The sequence below is a fragment of the Musa acuminata genome, chromosome BXJ2-4 (genome assembly GCF_036884655.1).
Source record: "Musa acuminata AAA Group cultivar baxijiao chromosome BXJ2-4, Cavendish_Baxijiao_AAA, whole genome shotgun sequence".
NCBI lineage: Eukaryota > Viridiplantae > Streptophyta > Magnoliopsida > Zingiberales > Musaceae > Musa > Musa acuminata.
The window spans coordinates 567,491-593,636 of NC_088341.1; the positions used below are offsets into that span (position 1 = coordinate 567,491).

General features: G+C 34.7%; 3 protein-coding genes across 11 annotated transcripts in view; 2 read left to right on the forward strand and 1 right to left on the reverse strand.

The window, feature by feature from the left end:
- The window catches only part of LOC103980423 (protein PIR), a 47,458-nt gene extending 41,974 nt beyond the window's left edge, over positions 1 to 5,484 (forward strand). For 2 of the 3 annotated variants that reach the window (XM_065102512.1, XM_065102514.1), the window contains 4 exons: positions 516 to 720; positions 2,482 to 2,654; positions 4,118 to 4,339; positions 5,066 to 5,484. In XM_065102512.1, coding sequence (XP_064958584.1) covers positions 516 to 720; positions 2,482 to 2,654; positions 4,118 to 4,339; positions 5,066 to 5,263 — 798 coding nt within the window. In that variant the 3' untranslated portion in view covers positions 5,264 to 5,484. The remainder of the gene's footprint in view (positions 1 to 515; positions 721 to 2,481; positions 2,655 to 4,117; positions 4,340 to 5,065) is intronic. The other variant, XM_065102513.1, reaches the window with a different exon arrangement.
- Positions 5,485 to 8,151: 2,667 nt separating this feature from the next.
- LOC103980422 (uncharacterized) lies at positions 8,152 to 19,872 on the forward strand. Of its 7 annotated transcripts, none has more exons than XM_009396839.3 (11): positions 8,152 to 8,527; positions 8,972 to 9,003; positions 13,098 to 13,370; positions 13,919 to 14,002; positions 14,082 to 14,606; positions 15,521 to 15,656; positions 15,843 to 16,005; positions 16,095 to 16,223; positions 16,384 to 16,578; positions 16,869 to 16,991; positions 19,618 to 19,872. In XM_009396839.3, the coding sequence occupies exons 3-11, from the start codon at positions 13,121 to 13,123 to the stop codon at positions 19,726 to 19,728; spliced, it is 1,716 nt and encodes a 571-aa protein (XP_009395114.1). In that variant the 5' UTR covers positions 8,152 to 8,527; positions 8,972 to 9,003; positions 13,098 to 13,120; the 3' UTR covers positions 19,729 to 19,872. The 7 variants fall into 7 exon arrangements, with proteins under 7 accessions (XP_009395114.1, XP_018681014.1, XP_009395113.1 ...); XM_018825469.2 differs by having other exon boundaries at positions 8,152 to 8,430; XM_065102518.1 differs by having other exon boundaries at positions 8,164 to 8,311.
- Positions 19,873 to 21,555: 1,683 nt separating this feature from the next.
- LOC135608864 (binding partner of ACD11 1-like) lies at positions 21,556 to 25,706 on the reverse strand. The gene is made up of 6 exons (XM_065101914.1): positions 25,357 to 25,706; positions 23,345 to 23,428; positions 22,933 to 23,036; positions 22,785 to 22,860; positions 22,607 to 22,690; positions 21,556 to 22,194 (listed from the first exon to the last, which is right to left on the reverse strand). Exons 1-6 carry the CDS (start codon positions 25,501 to 25,503, stop codon positions 21,619 to 21,621), a joined length of 1,071 nt encoding a protein of 356 aa, XP_064957986.1. The 5' UTR covers positions 25,504 to 25,706; the 3' UTR covers positions 21,556 to 21,618.
- Positions 25,707 to 26,146: the final 440 nt, after the last annotated feature.

The following is a 26,146-nucleotide window of genomic DNA, read 5'->3' on the forward strand; positions in this document are numbered from 1 at the left end:
TGGACAAGTATTGCATGGATGCTGTATACTTTAGGCAATCCCAGCTAAGGATGTGACAGCTCGAACAAACATTTTTTTGTATCGGTATAGGCAAAACTGCTGTCCATGACTGGAAGCATGCTTAGCATTATACCTTTGTGATTGCTTAGTTAAAGGAAGGCTTATGCTTAAGCAGTCTACCTTTGTGATTGCTGAGTATCATCATTGGTTAATCAAAAAGTGATTGAGATCACCCTAAACCCGAAAAACTATTAAGTCTTTTATATGTCATTGATGATATGCTTACCTAAAGTGTTAGCAAATGATATGGTATTTGAATTCTTATCTACAATTTGTAAATACATATAGAATCAAAATCTGAAATAGTCAGGTGCTGCAAAATTGTAATAAAAGGGTGACCTGGTTGCAATTAAGAAGGAAATTTCATTCTTTTTATTGTGTTCTGGCAACTATGTTTTTCTGTTCGTTTTTCAACTTATATATCTACTCATTAGTCAGAAATATAACTGTAACAGAGACAGAACGATACTACCCAGTTCATGCAGACAGCCACATGGTTGGGGCTTCTTCCTGCGGCTAATGGCCAAGTGAAGCAATTTGACACGGGTGTTAGCCCCATTGTCAGTTTATTTAAAGGCATAACATCTTCAATAATGGCAAACCCTTCATGCCTTAATCCATCATCTTTTCTGATCATGTCAAAGCAAGCGGAAGCTGCTGGTAAGCAAATACCCCTATTAGAAGTCGTACTTTTGTTATATCTTCCTTTTATTTTTATATGATTGAGTAGTACTTAAATATCGATATATTGTTAATCAGGACTGATTGGCTTAATAAATGTTTGTGAGCATGATTGAGTAATACTTTAATATCAATATATTTTTAATCAGGATGGATTGGCTTCACAGATATTATTTGGTGTGAAAGTCCTACAATAGATGTGCATGGAAAATATTAGGTAGCTATATAATAGGACGAGGCTATTTTGGTTATTTCTTTTGGGTGATATTCCTAGTTCTTAGATAGATTGTGACAGATCCAAACTCATTCCACATCCACGTATAAACATATAATGCATCATTAAATCTTCTTCTGTGGACCATACCAAGCATAACTTGATTCACTAATCTAAGAAAATGTTAGATAAACTAAAATCAAGATAAGCATCAATGAGAGGGTTGGTGAGTGGATTGAATAAGATCCTTCAAATGAGAAGATCAACAATTTTGACTACTTTAAAATATTAGAAGATGCACAGTATGTAAATATAAAGGAGAAACTGAAGAAAATAGTCTCTCTTCCATCTGTTTCTTGGAATGGTTGTGTGGATAATTTTGGTAACCTCTTCACTGTCTTTTCGTTTGAGACTCTATAGCAACATTACCTAGCTTGTTAGTAAAGGGATGGTGAATATCCATTTAATCCACGAAGGAGGCATCTTGATAAGAAAAATAATGAATTAGACATTTGTTGGTACAAATAGGTACAAACAGCTTGTTAGTAAAGGGATGGTGAATATCCATTGAATCCATGAAGAAGGTATCTTGATAAGAAAAATACTGAATTAGACATTTGTTGGTACAAATAGGTCCCTCCTTGTCTTGTGGTTGCATGTCTATGATAAAATGTTTTGGCATACAGATCAGCCAGTATCTAAACTCTGATAGAAAAGCAAAAATAAATTGGTATTAAATCAAATATTATTATGTTTTTTTAAATAATGTTTTTTTTCCCTGAGGTTCTAGAGTTGCAAATATCTATCAAGTAAAGCAACATGAAGAGTATCAGAGTGGCAAAACTAATCCGATATCCTTGTAAATATCATAAGACTAAGGCCGGTTATGTGTCCATAGGCAGATCCATTGGTCTGAGACCTTGTCTTATTAGTTTTCAATCTAGAGTATTTTGGGAGTCAGATTGAAAGTTACATTGGTCTGAGAACTTTGCATGATTCAATGAAGAGTTTCTGGCAGCTTGAAATGTCACCTTAGAATGTGTTTAAATTGTCAGTTCTCATTTTCTTGTCCACATCCATCCTCATTTGAATGGAAGGCTGCATCATTTATATATTAATGAAAAATGCAAAATATTAATGAAAAATGCAAATTATAAACCATAAAAGGTTTTACAGATTTACTGGTAAAATTTCTCTAATCCCAGGGAGTCTTTGTTTTTCTTAATATGCCTGTTTTGGGTTAATTTCTTCTGCATCTGATTTTGATCATTTGACATGGTTATAGTTTTATAGGTGTTCAGTATTGGCACATAACTGTCCATTTCTATTAAAGATATATGTTTGTTGTTTGCGACATTGATTTTTGTTGAATTATCAATTAGACATGTTGCACAGAATACAGATAATTATAGGGTCACATGTTATTATAGTCCTATGTGATCTTTTTTTTGTAATTGTTTTTTAACCAGCATACCTCAGTTACTTTATTGGCTTGCAATAATGGAGCTAAAGATATTCTGTTGCAGATCTCCTGTACAAATCGAAATTGAGCACTGGAAGTGTGTTAGAATACACACTTGCTTTCATAAGTGCAGCACTGGATAGACACTACAGTAAATGGAGCGCAACTCCAAAGACAGGGTTCATTGACATAACAACAACTAAAGATTTTTACCGCATTTTTAGTGGCCTTCAGTTTGTAAGTTTTCATTCCTTCCACATTAGTGAACCAGTTATTTGTGTAATTTATATTATGAAAGATAAGGTTGATCAGTTTTTATGAAGAATTGTGGAAAATTTCATTGAAACTTAGATTGGGTTGAAACTCTACAGTGGAGAAGACTTTAATTGCATATTTCCTTTATATGAGGATTAGATTGATGAAAGCTGGACTATGTTCTTAAGTTCTCCAAGAATATTGTGGACACTGTTTACGTTAAGGCATAGGTAACATCACATTAGGAACACGATTGTGTTAAGTTAAAAAAATTCCTCAAAAATGATGTTACATACTCAGCATGGTCTGGCATGCTACTATTCAGTTGCAGCGGTATATCACTGTGACCCATACATAACATGGACACTTCAAATTGTTTGTCATAGTCATATTGAATTTAGATAACTTGTAGGATTTAAATCATAATAGCAACAATGACCAATAAACTAAATCAACAAGGAATTTCTCATTAGAGATATAGCCTGCTCAGGTTTTACACAGTTGGTAACAAACTTATGGACTGGCATAGTAACAGTAGAAATCGTAGTAGAATCATCAAGAAGTTCATCATATTGACTTTTTTTTTACTTTACTTTTTTGATACAATCCTATAATTTCTTTTAATTTGAGAGGTTTGTTTCAATAAGAGTTTGAACCATTAGGTTAGGACCAGATGAAACTGGTTCAAAATGCAAGAAGGGCCTAAAAGTAACAATGAAGTCTGAGTCTCTTTATCTCTTCAGGTCATCGGATAACATTTTGATGGACCGATGCAACCTGATAATAGTTTACCCAGTTACTAAATTGAGTGGTTGACACCAACGGAGGAATAGATGCTGAAATCACCTTGAAATGAATGTGAGTATAATGAGATCTGTGATCCATGTCATCTGCTGATGATATAATATTAGGTGACCAAGGTGAATTTAACCACTAAGACCCCAAAGAGCTATTGAAAAGTTTGAATCTAAATAAAGAATCTATGGTTGTACGTATGGATGTAACTTTATTGCAGTAGGAAGTTACAATAATTGCATTTGACTTTTATGGTCAACAAGTTACAGAGCTCCTGCTTGGGTTACCTTGTGTTAACTAACAATAATGTAGCCAAAGAGGATACTGCATGGAGTATAGGTTTTATATCTTAATGTATAAGTGCTTGGTTATTATGCATTCCTGAACCAGCAACTTGATGGAATTTTTATGTGACACTGTGGGAGCTACATGATATTGACACAAACATATCTAGGCAATGGGCAGTAATGATGAGGTTGGTGAGAAGCTTTGCCTGAGAATTGCATGTTTTAATTGCAGCACAATGCAGAGAATTTGATTTTCCTTGCCCTAAATCTAAAAGTTGTTAGTCCTGATCATTAAATTTAACAAAGAATATTCTTTTAGATATTCGTGTCTAGGAATCTCTAAAAGTTTCACTGAACTTCCAGGAATATTTGGAGGAAACAACTCTTGATGCATCAAGGAGACATGAATTTTTAGGCGACTCTGTTGCTTGGGCCGGTTGCACCATTATCTACTTACTTGGACAACAGCAGCACTTTGAGCTTTTTGATTATTCTTACCAGTTTCTAAATGTTGCTGAAGTAGAAAGCTCCACTTTCGTACAACCTCCATCTTCTGATCAAGCCAAGATTAATAACTACTCGCAGGTATAAGAATTTTGTGGATATGACCTTTTGTTGACATCTTTAATATAATGTGATGTCATGTGAAATATATCAGCCTTGCCAATGTTTGGGATAATACAGTATAATTCTGCTGCAGTCTATGATATTTATTTGGTGTTTGAGATACTACAATAGTTCTATATTAGAGATGACACACATTGTTCTTCACAATTTCTTTTTTTGTCTGTTACATATTGGTTGATGATTTTTTTATGGATCCATAGCAATTATGTTAATAAGACAGATATAATCAAGAGTAGTTCTTGTAACTTTTTCAAAACAGATCAGCAGTCTTTTAACTTTTTCAAGTTGTTTCACATTTTTTGCTCAAACTTATTCACTTTACCTTTGTGAACAATAATCATAGTGATAGTTTTGAGCTGTTGAATGAGTTGGTTAAAGCAACACAAACAAATCTGGGGGAGGTTGCTGAATTTTCCATATAAAAAGACTAACCAAAAGAAAAACAAACTGCAAAATAGCATCTTTAGATAATGATAAATATGATGCTGTTTAAGTGGATGAACTATTTGTGAAAGATTAAGGTTTAGCTTTTGGAGAGTTTTCAGGTGCTTTTAGATCTTGGTTAGTGCTACTTTTCACTATTCATGCTTTTTATTGGTGCTGATCATGCAAGAATCTTTCTGTCTTAATGGTAGAACTAAGCTATCCCTTTTGATGCTAACTTTCTTTCATTCTGTTTCCAAGAAGGGATATGAGAACCTATTGGAAGCTATGAAGAAATCAAGAAGGTTGAACAATCATGTGTTTTGCATATTGCGAGCACGTTGCCCCCTTGAGGACAAGGCTGCATGCGCAATCAAGCAAAGTGGTGCCCCTTTGCATCGGGTGAAATTCTTGAATACTGTCTCTGCATTCGAGACTCTGCCACAGAAAGGCACCTAACTCTCCTTTTGTTATGTAAGTTTGTTCTCTCTTTTAACCTTCTTGATGTTTATATATCCATTGTTAAGTAGCTTGGATCTCTATAATAGTGCTATTATCACAACCTGAGGGTTACATGCATGGTGCTTTGGTACTAGAAAAAGGTTTGTCTTCCTATGTGAATTACTGGTAATTTAGATTGTATCAGTCCAATGGTATGGTTAGAGCTTCTTGTTTATTTATTTTTTGTTGTGTTCTGCAAAATTGCAAGCTTTCTGTGTGTTGAATTGAAAACGAAGGATGAGTTGTACATCTGTTTACCTGTAAATAAGCCACTATAAGGCTCTAATCGAAACGATCTCATTATGGTAGATTTGATCTAATCGAAACGATGCAGTGCATTGTAATCACTTGATCATATCTTCAATCCTTGCCATGGGAGCTCTTGATTCTACCAACTATTTCTTCAACCACAACTTTTACACAGGAACAACATCTGAGACTTTCGGGATGCCCATGAGTACTCTTTTGGAATTGATGGATTATTTATTTGTCCATCTCTACAAGCAGGTATTGGACTTTTAATAAAGGTTGGATGGGAGGTTGCAGCTGCTTGGCAAGGCATAATTCAAAACGTCAATTAGAAATTTTAAAGCGCATGCTTGTTTCGAATTTGCAAAGCCAACGAAGCATGGGGTACAGTAAAATATATTGGGGACATTTGTATTTATAGTTTTTAAGCCGAGGAAACATAATCCGAAACTACTCAGTAAAAGCATGTATCTTGGATAATAAGACCCAAATAAATAAATTTTATAATTTAGAGTTCAGATACACAGTAAATTCCATCCGAATCCAGTTCAAGAACTCAACAAATTTATCTAAATGTGTGAATCATAAGCTAATTCGATTATCTAAAGCTGCACTAAGGAAGGTGACGATGAGAAAGCAGTCGACATTAACATTGCATATTGTCGTTCTATAAAAAAATGTCGTAGCCAACTTCTCTCTATCTAATCCTAAAATCCAACGATTAACTTTTGATATAACTTTTTCATTAGGTTTTGCATGCAACTTAGTAGGTGCTCTCGTGATAGCCCCCCAATCACATATATTTACTAAATTTTTGGAAAGATGAACCAAACAGTAATTGTGATATGCTTCTGAAAATATTTCTTTCACTGCTAAAAGCATTCTTGGATTTTTATCACTAACAGTACTTAAAGAATCATAGTGTGCACCAAAGTATTTTCCAAACTTGAAAAGAAACTATTCCCATGACTCTACTACTCCAAATGTGACAGGGTATATAGATAACTGGATGAATGTACTGAATAAAACTGTGTAAACATACACCACCGAATACCCAAAATAACCCAACATTAAAGAAATAATTAATGAAATAATTATTTCATAGTCATGAACTTTTAACTCTTTTAGGAAAGACAGTAACTCATCTATCAACGATCACCACTACTCCCCTTCCTCTCCTCTTCGGTGATACCTACAGGAGGAAGTCGACGACGACGATGCCACCACCGATGTCATTAGCGAGCTCCCCTTCCTCTCCTCTTCGACGACGCTCCTTTGCTGCCACTTTAGATGGATGGAGACGGTGACATTGTCAGCCACCACGAGCAAGAATGAGAGTAGAATGTGCTATTGTATGGTAGAATGAGAGTAGCAGAGTGATTTAGGGGGAAAAAAAAACATAAACTAGGCCCTAATAATAAATAATTAAATATTTAGAGTTATATTGAATCGATCTGGTTCAGTCCATCAAATCAGTTCAAGTAAAAAAAAAATCAAAGTCAACCAAAGTAATGGATATTGAATATTCTTTTTCTTCAAATTTATTAAGGGTAAATATTTCTTCAAATTTAATAATTAAGGTACTTTTATATTATAATTTCTTTTCAACTATTAGTCAATGCTAGCGATAGTTAAAAGTGATTAACCTAATTTTAGTAGAAGAGAGATATACTTGGATATATCTGTAGTAATATGAAGGATATTAATACATATGCATTGATATCAAGAAGGAGATATTAATACATATGTATTATTATCTATCAATATTAATGTAGTAGAAGAGGGACATACGTATCAGTACGAAGGATATTAATACATAGAGGGATATATTTGCATATCAGCATTTGTAAGGATAAATACAATATTTTCAAAATTTTGCAAATATATTTATGTAAAACACCTTTAATTTTTCTTATTCTGATGATGAGAATATTATGCTTATTTAAGGTATATTATATTTCTTCTTTCTTTTTTAACTTTAATTAGCTAGTAGCTATAGGTAGACGTGACTAATCTGAATTGTAACATGAGTATATGTTAAGAATACATATGTAAAAGTACTTTAATTTTTTTTACTCTTAATATATGCATATATCTTTGAAAAATTCTTGCGAAACACCCATTATTATGTGAAAATACCAATTTACCCTATCTCCGTCAAGCCCATTGTCATCTCCACCCTACACTGCCCTTGCATCGCCTCCACCGTTGCCTCCTCTCCTCTTTGTCTTACCAAACCTATCGTCGTCTTCACGAACCCGTCTCGTTCTAATGTGATGAAGAAAGGGGTGCAACGATGGTGACCCTCGTTGGTCTCACCTAGAAAACGAGGGGGTATGACAATGATTGCTCTTATCATCCTTGCTCGTGACCCTTACACGTAAAAAGGTTCGACTAAGTTCACGGAGGTAACAATACCTCTCGCACATAAGGAAAGGTCTAATTAAATCACTGTCATCACTAATTACACAAGAGCGGAGAGAATGAGTCTAACAAGGGGCAAAGAACGTCGGTATCAAAGAAAGGAGTGTTTTCATAAATTTATTATATATATATATATATATATATATATATTATATGAGAGAGAGAGAGAGAGAGAGAGAGGCTTCGTTGAATCGATGTAGTTGCCCGTACTCGTCGGGCTTGGCTTCCACATGGGGCGAGGGGGCAGCTTGGAGCCTCCGAGTCTCGCTCGATCCGGAGAGGGCTTCCAGATCGCTAAATAGAAAGGAGTCTAAGAATAGCCAGGATGCGAGGGTGGCAATCTCTCCTTTTAGCCTCTTCTCGTCTTCCTCCTCCTCGTAGGGACTCGAAGAAGAGAAGAGGGCACGACATCTTTGAGATGCCGCTCCCTCTCCTATTGGCAATTGTTGCCGGTTAGAATGTTTACTTCTCTTTTTCGATCCATGCCGTTCTAATCTTTTTCATGGGTTATACCTCTCGTCCTGTTCTGATCCAATAAATTACTCTCAGGTACTTGTCGCCCTCCCCATTTGTTTCTTTAGTTTCATCATCCGCTGTTGTATAGTGCATTTTTTGTTCCAGTGCTCCTCTTACTTTATCTTATACGGTGTAACCATCAAGCTCTGTTGGTGGTACCAGCCTATCTTGGGTTCCTTAAAAGGAATTTACCTTTTAATGTTTTGCTCACGAGTTTGTTATCTAGATTCTAGATTATGTTCTTTGTCTTTCTATGTTCTTTCGTGTAATTTTGGAGTCATAAGATGCACGCATGCATCTAAGTCGTCGTGATTCATTTTCCTATATTTAGATTTCTCTGTACCCAGATTCATATAAGTTCTGACAGTGGTATGTGGTCTGCGATGTGGAATTTCCAGTCACCTCATCTCTTGTTTTTTCCATTTTAAAATTCAAAAATCGAAGGGATAATTTTTTGTTTATTATGTTTTCAACTAGGTAAAACTGCTGCATACCTGCCTCCTTTGCTTGTAAGTAACAGCAAAAGTCTCAATGTCGTTCAATTCAAACTGACCATTGCAAATCAAAGTATATTCTCTTAAGATTTCTGTAACTTTTGAAGGTGAAATGCTACTCTGCAGCATGACTAACTTTAACCATCTAGTTATATTGTTAAGTCCATAGTGAGGTACAAATGATAATGCTCTATTTAACCTCTTGTTGTTGCTCATTGGGGTTAATCTCATGATCATGATCACAAGCTGATTGTGTTTTATATTACTTGATAATCCTAGTAAAACTTTGTGTTTTGTAATTGTCTTCTAATCGAGATTTATTTTATGATTTGAAAACAGAAAACTGTACATTGTTGAAGTGCAGTATTAGTTAGTTGTAAATTGTTAGAATTAGTCTCTCATGGTATTAAATTTTATCATTGGTAATAAAAATATAATTTCAATAGTAGGTATTAAGCTTTTTGTACATGTGTAAAACTTGGTCTTAAAGAGAGTGAGCATCATTACTGCTGATGTTGTTGGATGGGGTAGTGAGCATTGCATTCATGAAACCTAAACGAAGAACTTATATACCTTCTCTGAACACAAAACATATCAGAATACAGCCATTTAAAGTCCCAACTAACAACTATTTAAAACTATCCAAAATTGGGCATTAATAACAAAGCTTTAAGTCTAAACCAAATTACTACTGAATAAAAAAATAAATTGGCTAACTAAGGCCACGTTAATTTAAACTAACATAAGCTCAATTTTGACCAAAATTTAATAAAAATAATCACATAACACATTGAAAATAAAAAGGTTTTTGCGACAAATTAAACCTAGAAAGTGTCTATAAAATAAATTCAATATAAAAAAAGTAAACTTAAGCCTATAACTTCTACACCTGACCTCTATCAAATTATACTTAATTTAGATCTAAGCTCAAATTGATATTCGTCAAGATGGAATTGTTTGTAGTGGTGTGTTCTCATCTAGAATTTCCAGTCTTTTGTAGTGTTAAATCAAGTACAGCCAGGCCTCAGAATTATAAAAATTGGTTCCTATCATGAAGGTTAATATCTTCAAATGACTAATAAACTTAACACAAAATTGTGATTATAAACAATGAGGACGTTTTTCTGGGAGTGTGTCTATATCAACAAAGGGTGAATAGATCGAGGGAGCGTATCTATATCAACAAACCAATGACAACATATATCAACTGTTATTTTCTCTCTATGGTGTTACAGAAATTTAAATTTATGTAGATTTGCAATAAAATTGGATCAAACTTTTGGCCCATGGGAAAAAAAATGAAAAAAGAGAAGAAACCTACAACTAGTGGATGGATTTGCTAGAACTAGTATTTATGTGATAATAGAAATAAGAAAATAAGAAATAGCTGAATGTAAATATGTTATAACATTATTCAGGCAATCAACCATGATGTAACTTTTGATTAGACATAGACAAATCTTATAATTGTATGGCATGCCATGACATGGACATGATAATTAATGCATATACCTTTTTAATGTATTGTTATAGAGGTTGAGATCTTCATTTGTCAAATCTTTACTAATTATAGGAATCATTCATATGCTTGGAAACAATGCACAAAGTTATTACATGCATATTCACAAAACATTAAATACTATGTCAAAAGTACTTATTAGATGCATTTTTTAATGATTGTCGAACTTGCTTTTAAGCCTTATAAAAATGATACAAGTGTCCCACATATGCTCAATATTTTAATATAAATATGTATAAATTGCAGAAGATTTCTATTATGTTTCAGAGTATCTAATATCTGGCAAAACTAACAAGTTTTGATGTCTTATATAGATAACATAGTTTGCAAAATTGGTAATAGTTTTTGCAATGATTGAGATTAACAGGAATGATTGGAGCATATCAGTATGATTAGGATTGGTCACATAAATATATAAAATCAAAAAATTTGAGAAGCCAAAAATATTTTGTTCTAAATTATTCTTTTACATTCACATTTCAAAAGATGGATCACTTTTGAAAGGCACAAATCCAAAACATAAAAGATAACAATGAAAAATAAGGGAGAATAATTCAATAAAAGTAATTATGTATATTTATTATAAACTATCATACTAAATGATGATGACCAAAACTTTTCACTTGTAGCTAAGATGACAGTAGGCTCCACAGTGGCCCAATGCTTCTTGAACATTCATGAGAATCAAGTATTGGATAATACAGAGACAAATAAACAAAAGTTTACTTGAAACAAGTGGCCACTGAATTTAATGCTACTTCATAATCTTATGACATCTCACTTCTTTTGTGTTGGGATCTTTACTTTCTTACATTTAGAAGTTTCTCTCTAACCTTTGCTTTCCTTCTTTTGATTTGCTTTCCTCTTTCTTATGTGGTACTGGATGGAGAATATTGTAATAGTGGTGGCAGATGGCAAATATCAGAGTTGCTATGACTAGTAAATATAATAGTAGAAACATCTCCTCTGTTACTCAATCTCAAGTCTATTTTGTTTTACTGTTCTCCGCATCGGTTTTCCTCTTGTACTTTTCCTTCTGCCAATCCTCTCTTCTTTTTCTTCTTTTCAGGCTATTGAGTAAGCTAGATTTGGTTAAAACTTGCCGACTAGTTCATTTTCACTAAGTGTAGTTTATTATGATATATCTCTGGATATAAGACCAAGAAATTAGCTAAGACTGGATCAGCCTTGAACGATATGAAAATTGACTGACATCATGAATTATAATGGACGCATCACTGGTACATCATACAAAGTATTAACATCTCATGGGTGACTAATGCTTGAGACATATACCTGAAATTCAAACTTGACATTAATCGAAGCTTCATCCATTTTTTTTCTTTTAGTTTTGATTTTTGAATACTCTTCCCTCCTCTTTCCTTTATCGTGTAGCACTATTCTCTCTTGATTCTTTTATTTTTCATCTTTGTTCTTCTATCTATATTTATATTCATTTTCTCTTAAGTGATCCTGATGAAAACTCTCCTCATCATTCTAAAGATGTCTTTTCTTCACTAAAGTTGCTTGTGTGAATCACAGTTATAAAACATGACTTTGGTCTCTCTTTGGGGCATGCTATAGGTGAAGTAAGAAGCAGTTAGTGATTTTTGTAATTGGATATTGGATGTGCATGAGATGTTGTGTTTTACTGGATTGTCTGTGCATCTCTAGAGTGTAACTTGTGGTTCCTGAGGCTGTGCATTGTGAAAGGTGTCAAATAGGTGAAGGCATGTCTGAGGTTTTAGCATTTGCGGTGAGCTATTCTTTTTAAATTTGATTGTTAGGTAGATGAGTGGCTTACATTGTTTCTAAGTCTTTGTTGGTAAAGTTTTATGCTATTGTTCTTGTTGAGTAAGTTTTGGTCCAGCATATCAAATGTTTGATATAATGATGATTATGATATCTCACTTATCTTTTTCTAAGTAGTATACTCCCCAGTATTATTTAGTTCATTCTTTTTTAATTTGATTGCTAGGTAGATGAGTGGCTTACATTGTTTCTAAGTCTTTGTTGGTAAAGTTTTATGTTATTGTTCTCGTTGGGTAATTTTTGGTCCAGCATATCAAATGTATGATACAATGATGATTATGATATCTCACTTATCCTTTTCTTAGTATACTCCCCAGTATTATTTAGTTCATTCTTTGGATTGACTCAACTGAATTCATTGCAGTAGAGATACATTGCAATTGCTGGAGTTGATTGACTCTAAATAAAATGCTGAAAACGTGTTTTGTAGTCATCATTTTCAAGCGTCAGGTTGACATGATATTATCAAGAACATCTGAAACTTGTAAAAAACTGTACTAAAGTCAGCAGCTGAAAAAGGTTTTGGAAAATGGAACCTACAAATAATAAGTCATTTTCTAAACAGGTGAACTCTGCATTTATTAGTCCTGTCTGACAGAAAAAAAGATGGATATAACATTTGATGATGTCTCAGTCTCACCTGTTATCTGTAATTTCTGACATTTTTTATTGAAGCACATACATCTTAGATCTTTTTCTCTTGAAGTTTGTGTATTTTTTATCTGGATTTCCTATAGAGTTTTGAATATTGATCAAAGGATTTGTCCTTGTTGCCCAGCTTCATAACGCTGAGTGATCATCATGGGTGTATGCATATCAAAGCCAAGCGGTAGATCTAGGACTCGAAAGTACACCCACAGATCCAGAAAATACCATGGAAAAATTTCAGGTTCCCGTCCTAAGGCATCTAAAACTCAGATTGGCACTGCTGGAAATTGCTTAACTGATTATGCTTTAAGTGAGTTTGTTCATGTTGAGACTGCTGCAAGAACAAGCGGAAAATTCCATCTAACGCAGTTGCAGTGGCACCATAGTCAGATTGACTCTTATGGTACTGTTCTTCAAACTCGAACTATTTTCTATCTGGATATGTATACTATACATTGTATGACAGTTTTCCTAGACTCTGCTTAGAATTGTTTTTTGTAAGTTGATTGTTTTGCTTTCTATTTCTTTTTCAAATATATACACCCTGGCATTTGCTTTGCCTAGTTGGTTTGCCTCATAATAATCTTGCACCTTCCTAGATCTACTCTTGATGTTTTCTTTTCTGTATTTATACTGATGGCGAGGTAAATCTAAAAGAAGTGTGTACTGAGGTTAATTCCAATGAATCAACATGGCCACAATAATAATCATCATAATATGAAATATGAATCATCATAATAATTATCATTCGAATGGGAGGAGTTCACTTCTTTTGACATGAGCAATTTCTTCATACATCCTGTGAAAATAGAAGATAGTGGTAGAAGGCACCACATCGAAGAAAACATGAAGAATTACCCACTACAAGATCAGATGGTCATTTGCTCTCTTGATACTATGTATATTGTTATTTTCTTCCTCAAAGTCTAACCTACATACAAATGTTTGTAGGAATATGCCAGGAAGACACATGGTTTGACTCGGTCAGCATTTTAGAGTCTGATTCTGATGATGATTTCAGCAGTGTCCATGGAGGTCAAGTACATGAATCCTGTGAGATATAATTTCATAACTGACCTTCCAACAAGTACTTATTACTTTTTATCATTTGCAGATTCTAGTCCATCAGTGGATGAAATAGGGGCTCAAATGTTGCAATATGAAAATGCTTCACGACTAGTTGATGCAATGTATAAGTTGGAGGGATTTTGTGGTACTACTCCAGTGACATTGGCAGTTGAACACTACTTAAAAAGAGAAGGTAAGATGGATAAGATTTCATGCAAGGACGAAGCGAAGGATGCTGATGGCTCAGAAATTATAAAGCCTCACCGTCGTGAACTTCCTATGGGAAAGGTCAATAAGACCCTAGGCTCCGAAGCTTGTATGAAGAAGAGAAAGTTTTTGGCAGATTCATATGGTAGCTTTAAAGGTTTGAGAGAAAGACATGATACTGAAGAGAAGTCTCTTGGGAACAAGAAACAATCATACTTGCGCAAATTAGTTTCTTCTGTGAGCTTCAATGATAAGATCTATCACATGACAAAACTTAGCCCATCTTGTCAAAAGAAAAAGTCTGCAGTTATCAGGCTTTCTTACACGAGGAAGTCTTATGATGGAGAAGAAACCACCGAGTTCCGTGAGTATAAACAATTAACATCCACTCTGTTTAATTTTTATTATATATATATATATATATATATATATATATATATATATATATATATATATATAATATACTTATGGCCCACATCAACCTAGTTGTTATGGATTTTTAAATGTCACACTTGAATGTTATCAAAGTTAGCATAATGTTTCACTTTTTATCACGTACAAAATATTATGCTTTCTCTTATTAATGGTTTCTTCGAGGATCAAAAAGGAGCCTTTTACATATTTTGTTAGTTCTGGAACCTTCTATCTTAATAAATTGTAGGAGACAATCAGGATAAAAGGTTTCTTATAATATTTTTTTTAGAATTAGTTGATACATAGCTTTTTTTTGGTATAGCATGTTGGTTGTCTTTGCTTTCATTCTAGTACCATACTTCATGCAAGGTTCGTCATACCGTGATGTACTGCTCAGTATGGGCGGTACATACCGATCTGATAGGGGACCGATATGGGCAGTACATTGGTATGCTCCTATATATCATGTGTCGATATACTCAGTACGACTCGATACAACAAAATATATATCATACCAATAGCTGGTCGGTACACCGATATGGACCGGTAAGACGAACCATGACTTTATGTACTATTTTTTTGTAAATTCCATACCTGTGATGAATTCTTCAAGAGTTTGTGGTGACAACATATTTGGTAAGCAATATATTTGGTAACCTTGTCAATGCATTTTGGCTACTCTGTGCTTGTCATTAGTTTTTAAAATATCAAACTTGACAAGTTGGCTTTCTGCAATTCTCTACTGCTTTCAAGATGGGTGTGGAACTTATATTTATACATTTCATTCTTGAAAGTTTTTCATCTAAACTTGCATTGTTGTCCAAACATTGTCAACAAGAACTACTTTTTCTTTTGTTGAAATAGGTGCCTCAACAAGACTCTTATTTCGTCCCCGAGGAGGTCTAGTTATCCCACATGCTCGAGGGGAGAAACCAACTCCAGGATGCTGGTCCTATCTTGATCCTTCTACTTTTGATCTTCGTGGAGAAAGCTACTTCAGGCATGAGTTTTCCCTGTACATGTTAAATGAATGTTCTTTCTGCTCTATGTAGCCAAAAACTTTTCATGCATGAGTTCTTCAATATTCTTGTCAAACTCATATTCTTTCTGTGGCTTGAAGCTGCTAACCTTTTCGTCTTTTGCTTCTGTCATTTGATTTGTATTTTATGTAAAAATTCTTATGCAGGGACAAGAAAAAATCTCCGGCTCCAAACTATGCACCATATTATCCTATTGGTGTTGACTTGTTTGTATGCCCACGCAAAATACATCATATTGCTCAACACATTGAGCTTCCATATGTCAAGCCACATGGGAAACTTCCCTCGCTGCTGATTGTTAATATTCAGGTATTAGTCAAGCTGCTTATTACAAGGACTGCCTTTTTCTTGATTAAAAAGGTCAGAAGCAAAGCTTATGTTTTATGTCTTCCTAACAGGTGCCTACTTATCCTGCTGCAATGTTTCTTGGTGAAGGTGATGGTGAAGGAATGAGCCTTGTGTTGTATTTTAAAATTTCTGAATCATATGAGAAAGAAGTTTCTTCTAGTTTCCAGGATTTAGTAAGGGTAAGTTTCTTTTTAGGAATCAATGACAGTTGATCGGTGCAATAAATGTGTTAGTTGCACTCTTAGAACAAACAGAAAGGGAAAAAGAGAAAAACAAGTGGCTTGTACACATTTTCAACTTCTATGTTTCCTTGAGCTGATAGTATTTAGCCTTCTGCAGAAATTTATCGATGATGAAATGGAAAGGGTTAAAGGATTTGCAAGTGAATCCAGTGTACCCTTTAGAGAGAGGTTAAAAATTATTGGTGGAGTGGTCAACCCAGAGGATCTTAATTTGAGCGCTGCAGAAAGAAAGCTAATACAAGGATATAATAGGAAGCCTGTGCTTTCACGCCCTCAACACACTTTTTATCAGGTAAGGATAAAAGATGTATTGTATTTCTGGTTAAACTATTCTAAAATGTTGTTACTTTGAGATGCATTTCTGTGCAGAAGTTGCTTAACCTATATACTTGAAAATTCAGTTTAATCTTAAAATTGGATAATTAGTTGTATAATCTTAAAATTGGATAATTAAATCCTGTATCTTCCAAGTTTTATGAAAACCTTTTTATCCAGCAGTTTGTCTGTAGTACCATGGACGACTTTTGTACTTTGTTTTAGAAAACTAGGATAGTACTTACTCTTTACATGCTGTTATTGCAGGGTGAAAATTACTTTGAGATTGACCTTGACATACATCGCTTCAGCTACATATCAAGAAAAGGCCTAGAAGCTTTTCGAGATCGTCTGAAGCATGGGATCCTTGATTTGGGTTTAACAATCCAGGTAATTTTTAATGCATGTTTGGCCCAGTTTTGTGTTTTGGCTTAGATTATCATGAAAAAAATAGATTGTTTGATGACAAGTTACTAATTCTCAGAAGTCTAGAGTTTTCACCTGAATCTTCGATGAGCAAAGCTGCTTAAAATATTCATTCTAAATTGATCTCCAATTTCCAAACCAAATGATAAATACGTATGACTGTTAGGATCTTAGTGCACAGATCCCGTAGTTGTTACACAATCTCAACTTAATGCTAAGTAATGTGAGCTACAACAAATGGTCAAGCAGCAACATCAAAGAAACAGAGTTGCACATATTGTGGAGCTTCATTAAGCCGAACCACCTTTGATTTGTGTTTGCTTAGCCTTCTTTAACACCTATATAGGTATCGAACTATCAACCACAACTTCACTAAGAAAGAAAATCATTAGGAAATATCTCCAGACTGTGGCAAAGCATGCATCTCCATAATTAACATCTTGAATGTGAGTGATGCATAAACTCCAGTTGTGCCGAGAGCTGTCAGTAATATATAAGCTCCATAACTGGCTTGAGTCAAAATTTGTAATATATATGAGAGAGGAGTGAGAGACTAGAGACTAACTTTAACTATGGATCAAATTTTATAGATTGTAGAGGATAATACAGGAAAAATGCATCTAAAGCTTCGAATAGAAGACTTTCATTCCAAATAAGCTGTATCAAGTAGCTTACATGAAGAAGTAGGTCTGATATAAATCCACAACTGGAAACGAGAATAAATATAGATCAGATAGAAGTCAAAGCAGAGAAGACTATGTAAATGATTATAAAACCAGATATGCAAGACAGAGATCGAGATAGAGAGATGGAGAGTTGGGGAAAGAAGCGAGAAGGCTAGAAGCAACTAAACCTGAATTTCAAATTTTCTTTGTTTCTAGAAAAAGCTATGTTATATAATACCACCTAAGAAAGGCCATTATAACATGTAAATCATTGAAAACATATGATCCTTCACCTATCAATTAACTAGAGATGTAAATGTATACCACATAGTACAAGAAATGAAGCAGCCTCAGAAATTACTCAGCTTTGTTATTGTACAACAAAGTTGTGTGCTTTAATTATTGTGCCAAAAAGTTATCATGCATCCTTCAAGTTAATGAATATTCCGAATAAATATAATTTCAATTAATATTCCCAACAAATCATAATAGTCAACACGCAAGAGTAATTAGATCAAAGTTGCTGCATTTTGAAACAATCTAAAAGGAAAGACAAGTAAAAGTTAAGTGAAGAGAAGTTGGTGAAACAGTGGAGAATTAGATATTGAGATTGAAGAAAATTTGAAGCTAGAGAAGAGGGTGATACAAAAAGACATATTTAGCACCTCAAATCCTCTTCATTTTTGTTTCAGGTATATGACATGATTGTTAAGCCAAGACAGACTTTATTAAGGATTACTCTTTGCTATTTGTTTGGCATACCTTGCTTTCCAGAACATCCATTTGTTCTTGTATAATCTCTCATGTCTTGTAATATTTAGGCGAAGAAGTTCCCAATTTGCTGATGTAAGATGAACTCATTCTTATCAGATATAAAAGGTGAATTTGATATAACACTACTTTCTAATTCAAATATTGATTTTTTTTTTAACTTAAACAGAAACAGAAGAAATATATATTCAGTACTGCTAGTGCATCATACTCTAATAATCCTACACAAGTGGAAGAAGCATGATACATCTGATACTGACAAGAAATGTATATCTAATTAAAGAGATCAAATTATAGAAGAGTTGTCCTCGACTCCATGGGATCACTGTTACCCACATATCAAATTTATTCTTGGTTAATTTATCATGATAAATGCACACAATATATTTGGTTTTATCGCACTCATAACTCCATGTCCCATTGGATCTTTGCCCATTTACAAGTTCCACAATAACATATATAGTTCATTGCTAGAAAGTGATATTACTATATTGCAATTGCACCTTCATGTGGTTCTTGTACACACTGACTGTGCTTTTGTAATACTCTTCTTATTGGATCACATCTTGAATCTTGCTGTTCTATCCATTTTTCCTACCCATATAATTTACAATCATATAAGAATCCAATAAAGTAAAACAATCAGGTTTATGCATTTGTAGCCCTCAATCTTCAATGTGTACTTCAGCACATTAAATGTGTGGAAGTCTCTTTCTTGGGGCTTTAGATAGAGTACATTTGTTCTAATATAAGTTTCTTCATTTGTAGTCCTTAATCTTTAAAGTGGACTTCAGGATTGAGATGTGTGGAGAGATCTTTTTTAAGGCTCTGAATGGAGTAATATTTTGTGTTTGTCTTTCATAGATCATTTGCTGTTTTCTCTGCCAAAAGATAAGATGGATCAGTATTGCTTGAATGTACTTGATCACTTGACTGACTGCACATTTAACTATCAAGAGGATCTTATGTCTCTCTTTACAACACCATGGAAGCTTCACGGGCATTGATCAGAACCTCCTTTCTTATCCAGTCATGGTTAAACAAAAGATTAAAGCATCATGTTCACCTGACATTTCTGTCTCCCGAGTCATCTTGAACATCCACTAATGCTTATCCATCTGATGTTGAACTAACTTCAGCAAGAATTGATGCAGGCCCAGAAGCAGGAGGAACTTCCGGAGCAGGTCCTCTGCTGCATGAGGTTGAACAAGATTGATCTTGTTGATCATGGGCAAATTCCAACTCTCGTCACGCTCGGCAACTAAAATATCTGAAGAGAGCAAACTAGTTATACTGGAGCCAATTCAAGAATATCCTTCAATGTATTCAATGTAATCCTATTGATGATCCATTCTACTAACATTCTCCGTATATTCGATCCTATCACCTAATAAAGACTATTTATGCAATCGAAGCGTCAGTTCCTTCATATCTTTCATGCTAAAAGCTCTTTCTTCTTGTTGTATGTTATTCTAAGAAGACCGGCATGCAAAAGAGCAGGTAACCCACTCCAAGAGTCCAACTCAAAAGAGTGTGCCTGAAGGTTAGATAGACAGTTGTTATAGCACATCATATTGGACTACATTACAAAGTGTGGGATGGAGAAAAATCTTTGAGACATTAATGAAGCATTAGTGTGTTTCTTATTTTGCTAGCGAAGACTGACCTTTAAAATTAGTGAAGTTGATGCTAAGAGACAGACAAGTCTTTCTGCATGTAGAGGTGAGAGGCAAGGCTGTGTATGACCATCCTTTGTGTGTGCGTGCGCGCGCGCGCGAGATGTCATCGTGGTGTCAAAAAGAAATATTCACTTTTGGGTGTCCGACGTCATATTGAATGGGTATTCTTACGTGGTGACATGCCATCGCCTAGTTTAGGTTGTCATGGTTAATTGGGTTCGCCATGTTGGTTGGACCTTAGTTGGCTTCCGTTTTAACTAAATGGCAAATTACGATCGGTTTCAAATCAGTGTGCTCTCTATTTATTATATTAGTGATATTTGGCTTGCACCTCTGTTGTTGGCTACAGATCTTATCGTAGTATTGATGTCTCGGAATTCCGATTTCTCAAGTGAATTTATATCATAACTAATAGCCACCACCAGTCTTAATCTTAGTTGAGTTTTCCTCGGCTATGGTAGAGTGGAATAAACTAATCTCATATTGTGATTTTGTTCCTGTTGCACACAATTTAAATTGGTTAAAGATGGAGATTTAAGCCGTGAACTGTAGTGGCTCAACTCTTAAAAGAGTTTTTTTAATATATTTTGCTTAGCGGAGATTATTGCTGGGTAAATATGATAGATAAACTATTGTTGGTATACCTAAAATATTGGATTGGTAGTGCACTGTGTACCAAATCCACTTATCAATATATTTTGAGGGTATCAACTAATTTAGTCGGTAAAAACTTTAATAGATTATCATAATATTTTGAGCTCGAATCTCATCTTTTTCACTTATCATTTATTGTATATATATATATATATATATATATATATATATATATATATATATATATAGTTTATTATTCATCATCTCTTTTTTATTATTGACGATCCTCTTATTATTAATAAACTCTAAAAAATAAAATATTATTTTATTATTTATAGCTCTCCATCCGAAAACTCTCGCTTCATCCACACTATCGATACCACGCCACTAGTTGTCATCATCGATCGTTTGCTTGTTGCCCCCTCGATGCAGTTCTCTAAGTAAGAGGAAGAGTAGGAGAAAAAGAGCAATTTAAAGATATTAAAATAATTTTAAATAAGATTGTAGATAGTAAAAAAAAGGAATGTAAATAGTAATATCTACAAACATAACAAAAATTTTGGGAGAAAATGGAATCATCTCAGATGCAGGATCTAAAACACCACCTGACAAACTTTTCTTACAACTAAAATAGCGATTTGGCGATGATGTAAGAAACCCACTTATGAAATCAAAGGTTTGGAATTCAATATTTCATCTCAAATATTTTGTCAATATTAAAAAAAATATTTTTTTTAAATGAAAAACTAAAATAAACCATATTTTAGATCCTGCATCATCAAACCAAAATAAAAAACGTGAAAGAACGATATTTTAATCACCAAACATGCTAAATTCAGCATCCAACATTTGCAACAATGAACAGAAGAAATCTTCACAAAGTCAGATGATCTTTACGTCCACCGAAACCACAGGAACAATTGCAGGCTCACCGACCGAGGGCTCATCAAGATAGACCTGTGCAAACTCACTCACCATCTCCCTCCTGTCCCTGCAAATGATCTCCTTCCTTTGCTCCTCAGCCTTCTCCACCTTCTCCTTGGTCATCGTGCTCACATCCTCGGCTGCCTTCGCCACCTTGCTAAGTGCACTCGAGACCCACGATGCTCCGGTGGAGACATAGTGGTTGCTCATGATGGCTGATCCAGCATTGCTGGCCATTTGCTCGGTTGCCGCAAGGGCAGACCTGGTGATCCCAGACACCTGGAACTGCTCGTCCACCTCCCTCACCTTGCCGCTGACCATGGCTGTGCCGGTGCTGAACTTCTCGCTTAGGCCCATCTTGCGGTCCAGAGAGGCGATGGTGGCAGATGCAGCGGACAGGAAGTGGTGTCGCTCGTCGAAGGATCGGGCTCTTTTGAGTGCATCCTTGCCAAGAACAAAACCTTTGGCCAACATGGTACTTACCACATCTTCTGTCTTCCCGACTGCTGCATTGGTCGGCGATGACTCGTCTTCCTTTCAAGCACAGGAAACACACACAAGAAATAAAGAGATGGGACCTAAACCAAATTGCAGCATATCACAATTAGATTTCCATATTAGAATCCTTGGGATGTCGCACGAATGAGATTATGTTCACTTAAACCAAAATTTTGATGAAAAGTTCACCTAAAAGCTATACGCCTAATCTTTTCTAATTGTTTGAGTAACTTGATCTATGGGACGAAGTTGAATGATGCTAACAAACCAGAAGAATTTGAATGACATAAGACAAAAAAAGTAATTTCTTTTTTGATCGTGTGATGGAGAACTCTATTGGAACCAAAAAGACATACACACAAATAGGTTTGCTTTTATGGAGAAGTATTCTCAACTCATGCAAACACAACCTAAAACAAACAAAATTAGGGTAATAATTAAGAGTTACCAGTGTGCGCCTGCAAGCTTCAGGTGGCAACTGGTAATTTTCAACCCGTGAAATAGTGACACAACGATCAACAATAGTTGATCCCTGAAATCAAACAGAACATATATTAGAACCCAAATTCTCCAATAATACGTACAGTAAAACAAGATGCCTTTGAATTTTAGAATTTTGAACTCACCGAAAGAAGAAGTGCAGTATCTGCTCCCTGTGAATCTTTGAAAGTGACATAAGCAAGCTGAGACATTTCTGATTCTCTGCCAAAAGAAAAAATTCCAATTTTTTTCCTGGTCAAAAGTATCAAACACACAAGAGGATAATAGAATAACCTTTGCATTTCGATGTATTTGATATGCCCAGAGAAAGAAAAGAATTCTTCGATATCCTTCACAGACGCAGCCGAAGAAACATTGTTAATTTTGACAGTTGTTACCTGCACAAGGAGAAAAAGAAAACAACTTCTCCTTAATTCTGACAAATAGGCTTAAAATTAAAAAAAAAATTCTAGATGAAGACTGAGAAATATGATAGCAAACCTGATGCATAAATAAAAGAACAACCAGAAGAAATATATCCAAATAAATATATCCCCCAATACATTCTACTCGTCATGAACTAAATAAAATGAATTTAGTTAAACTGGAATGGACTTTCCGACCAGCAGATGGAGCAAGCCAAGAATCAAACAATGCTATCAGTTACACCAATCAATGCATAGAAAAACAAAGCTATAATCCTCACATCTGAAACATCAATTGTCCAGTTTGATGCATTCATTGGCTGGGGATCTGCCCCTGCCCTCAAATTGCACTGCTCCATTGGAACCTGCAAGTGATGAACCATTAAAACCTCATACGTCAAAGCAAAGATCCAAACAATTATTTGAAATGAATCAGAGTACATGAAACTAGCTCCTGCGCTCAAAAAGGGATAGTCACAGACTTTTTGTTTGGTGTATCTAATAGATAAATCAACTAGAAGAGTAGCTAATATTATGTTACAAACAGGATGAAACTGCAACCTTTAAAGATTCAAGATTAGCATGAGTATAGTCAGAAGCAACAATATATGAAGCTAGTAATGGTTGTCCAAATTGCCCAAATCACAGACTTCATCGCACATCCTATTACAGAGGATCCAGCAAACTAGTTCAGAAAGTAATTTGATTCTATATCCTACGGGTGTTCAAAGAGATTCGAACTAAACCATTAAGATCGATTCGAATCAAATTGTGAAAAAAGAATTTGATTCAGTTAAAGCAAGATACTCCGAACTGGAATCATTTCAGAACTACCTAATCAAATCAGTACAAAATTGGTTAATGCGATTTGATTAAATGATTAATCTATATATATATAATGAACCATTTCATTTTAATTGAACCAAACTAGAATTTTAATTCAATTGGACCTACATTCTTCAAAAATTTATATCACAGATATCATTCTGAACATTATAAACAATTGGACCTATGCACATGTGATATTTTATTTTTTATTGAAAGATGTCATAGAGAAATAACAACTTCACATACAGTCTTTTTTTCTTGATGATGAGGATATACAATGATGCATACAAATCAACAAAGGGATTGTTAATGGAGAAGGATGATAAAAAAAATATGGTTCATACCTAAAACGAGAGAGAGAGAGAGAGCAACAAGGGGACAATGAGTAAGAGTCGTAGAGACCAAAGAAGAACGGTGGCTTACTGAGTTCGGGAAGGGATTTTAAGGCTTTTGGGGCCTTTGGGTCGAGTTAGTATTTTTTAAATTAAAATCGGTTCGGTTTCGCCCGAACAAAGAAGAGCACCATCCTAAACTAAAGCCATTTATAATCTTCAAAACCAAACAATTGATGAACCAATTCGGACGATTTGAAATAGTTTGATTAAGGTTCGACTCGATTTTCCGATCCGATTCCAAACACCCTCCATAAATTCTCAATAGGATCTGTATTCAAGTACCAGCAGTCTCCTCTGTGCAGTCTAACAATGTATGAAATGATCATTGCCATTTTATCTTCGGTGCAGAATATTAAGTAGTTTGTTTATGATTAAGTTAATAAAATGTGAAATCGCCTAATTTGCTAAGTCAATAATATTATGATTGTTTCATTTGACCAAAACTCCCCGTAAAGATCATGACTTGCTATTACTGCATATAGAACTTTCATATCAGTCCGCCTTCAGAAGGTTCGGGTATGCAATTCCCATCAGTAAAAGAGGAAAACAAGAAGAACCAAAATAATCATAATAGCACATTGTGCAAGAAAAAATCCATTATCTCCTCGAAACTGGCATGTTCTTTTGGGCTCTCCTCTCAATACAAATATTCTTCGTTTTATCCATGTTCGATCTCTAATACTGTATCAACCAAAAATGCGCTCATACATTCCTCGTGAAAAACCATCCTCCACAAGTCACCTATCATGTCATCTCACAACAAAAAATCTGTTCCTTTTTTTCCTTGGCCAATCGATTCCAATCACAAAGCAGACTACTTAAATGGATTCTTCCCAAATCCACAGTTCGAACCCAAGAATCCGCTCGATAGAAACTGATACAACCACGTGATTGGAAGAAATGGAAACCGAAGAACAGATCAAGTCTCGTCAGATTTGAAAGTCAACTAGAAGAATCAGAAACTGAAGGAGAACAAAGCAAGTATCGTCAGATTTGCAAAAAAAGGGATCGATCGACAAAATTGTTCCAAAGAAAAGAGGGGGTAAAAGACGGAGGGATCAGCAGCTCACCGACGTTTCGTCGAATCCTGAAGATAACCGAGCGTGATCGGCTAAAAGGGCGAATGATGGAGCTTCGATGCCATCGAGAATTCCGAATCGACTTGGGGAGGGTGGGGAGAAGAGGAGAGGGGAAGGGAAGAGAGCTCTCAGTTTCATTTCCAGTTGCTGGGCCGCTTGGCCCGGCGGGAGGGTAGCGGAACCGTTTGATTCGAGCCGGGAATGCCTGGAGATTCGCGTTCGATGTGAGATGCGCTGAACACGAAAATTCTACTTTTTAAAATCGCAAAAATGTTTTTTGTTTTGATTTTTTACCATGAAGTTTTTTTCTTAAATAATATCCTTCTTTTTTTTTGTTTTATCTTTTTTTTTCCCAGTAATATTATTATTTGGCTTTAAGAGAACAACCAACTATGGGTCAATAAATCATTCATTACAAATAACTAAAAATACTATTTCATAAAAATAAAATAATTGAAATAACCAAAAATTGATATCAATTTTATTGTTTAAAAAAATAATATAATATTTTTAAAAAATAGTGTGGTCGGCTTATCTTCTTCACCAATTTACAGTAAATAGTTAGCCAATTATATGGCTTATATTGTGGTTCTTATGAATATTTAGTCAATCGTACTCATTATCCACTTTCGACATGAAACTAATGGAATGTTACAAAAACGTTAGTTACAATGTGGAATTCCACACAATATTAATTTTGTTTTGTGAAAATAGGAATGATATTGAGGTTCTTATACAAATAAAAAAAAATCAAAAGTGAACCTTATTTTTAAAATTCAAA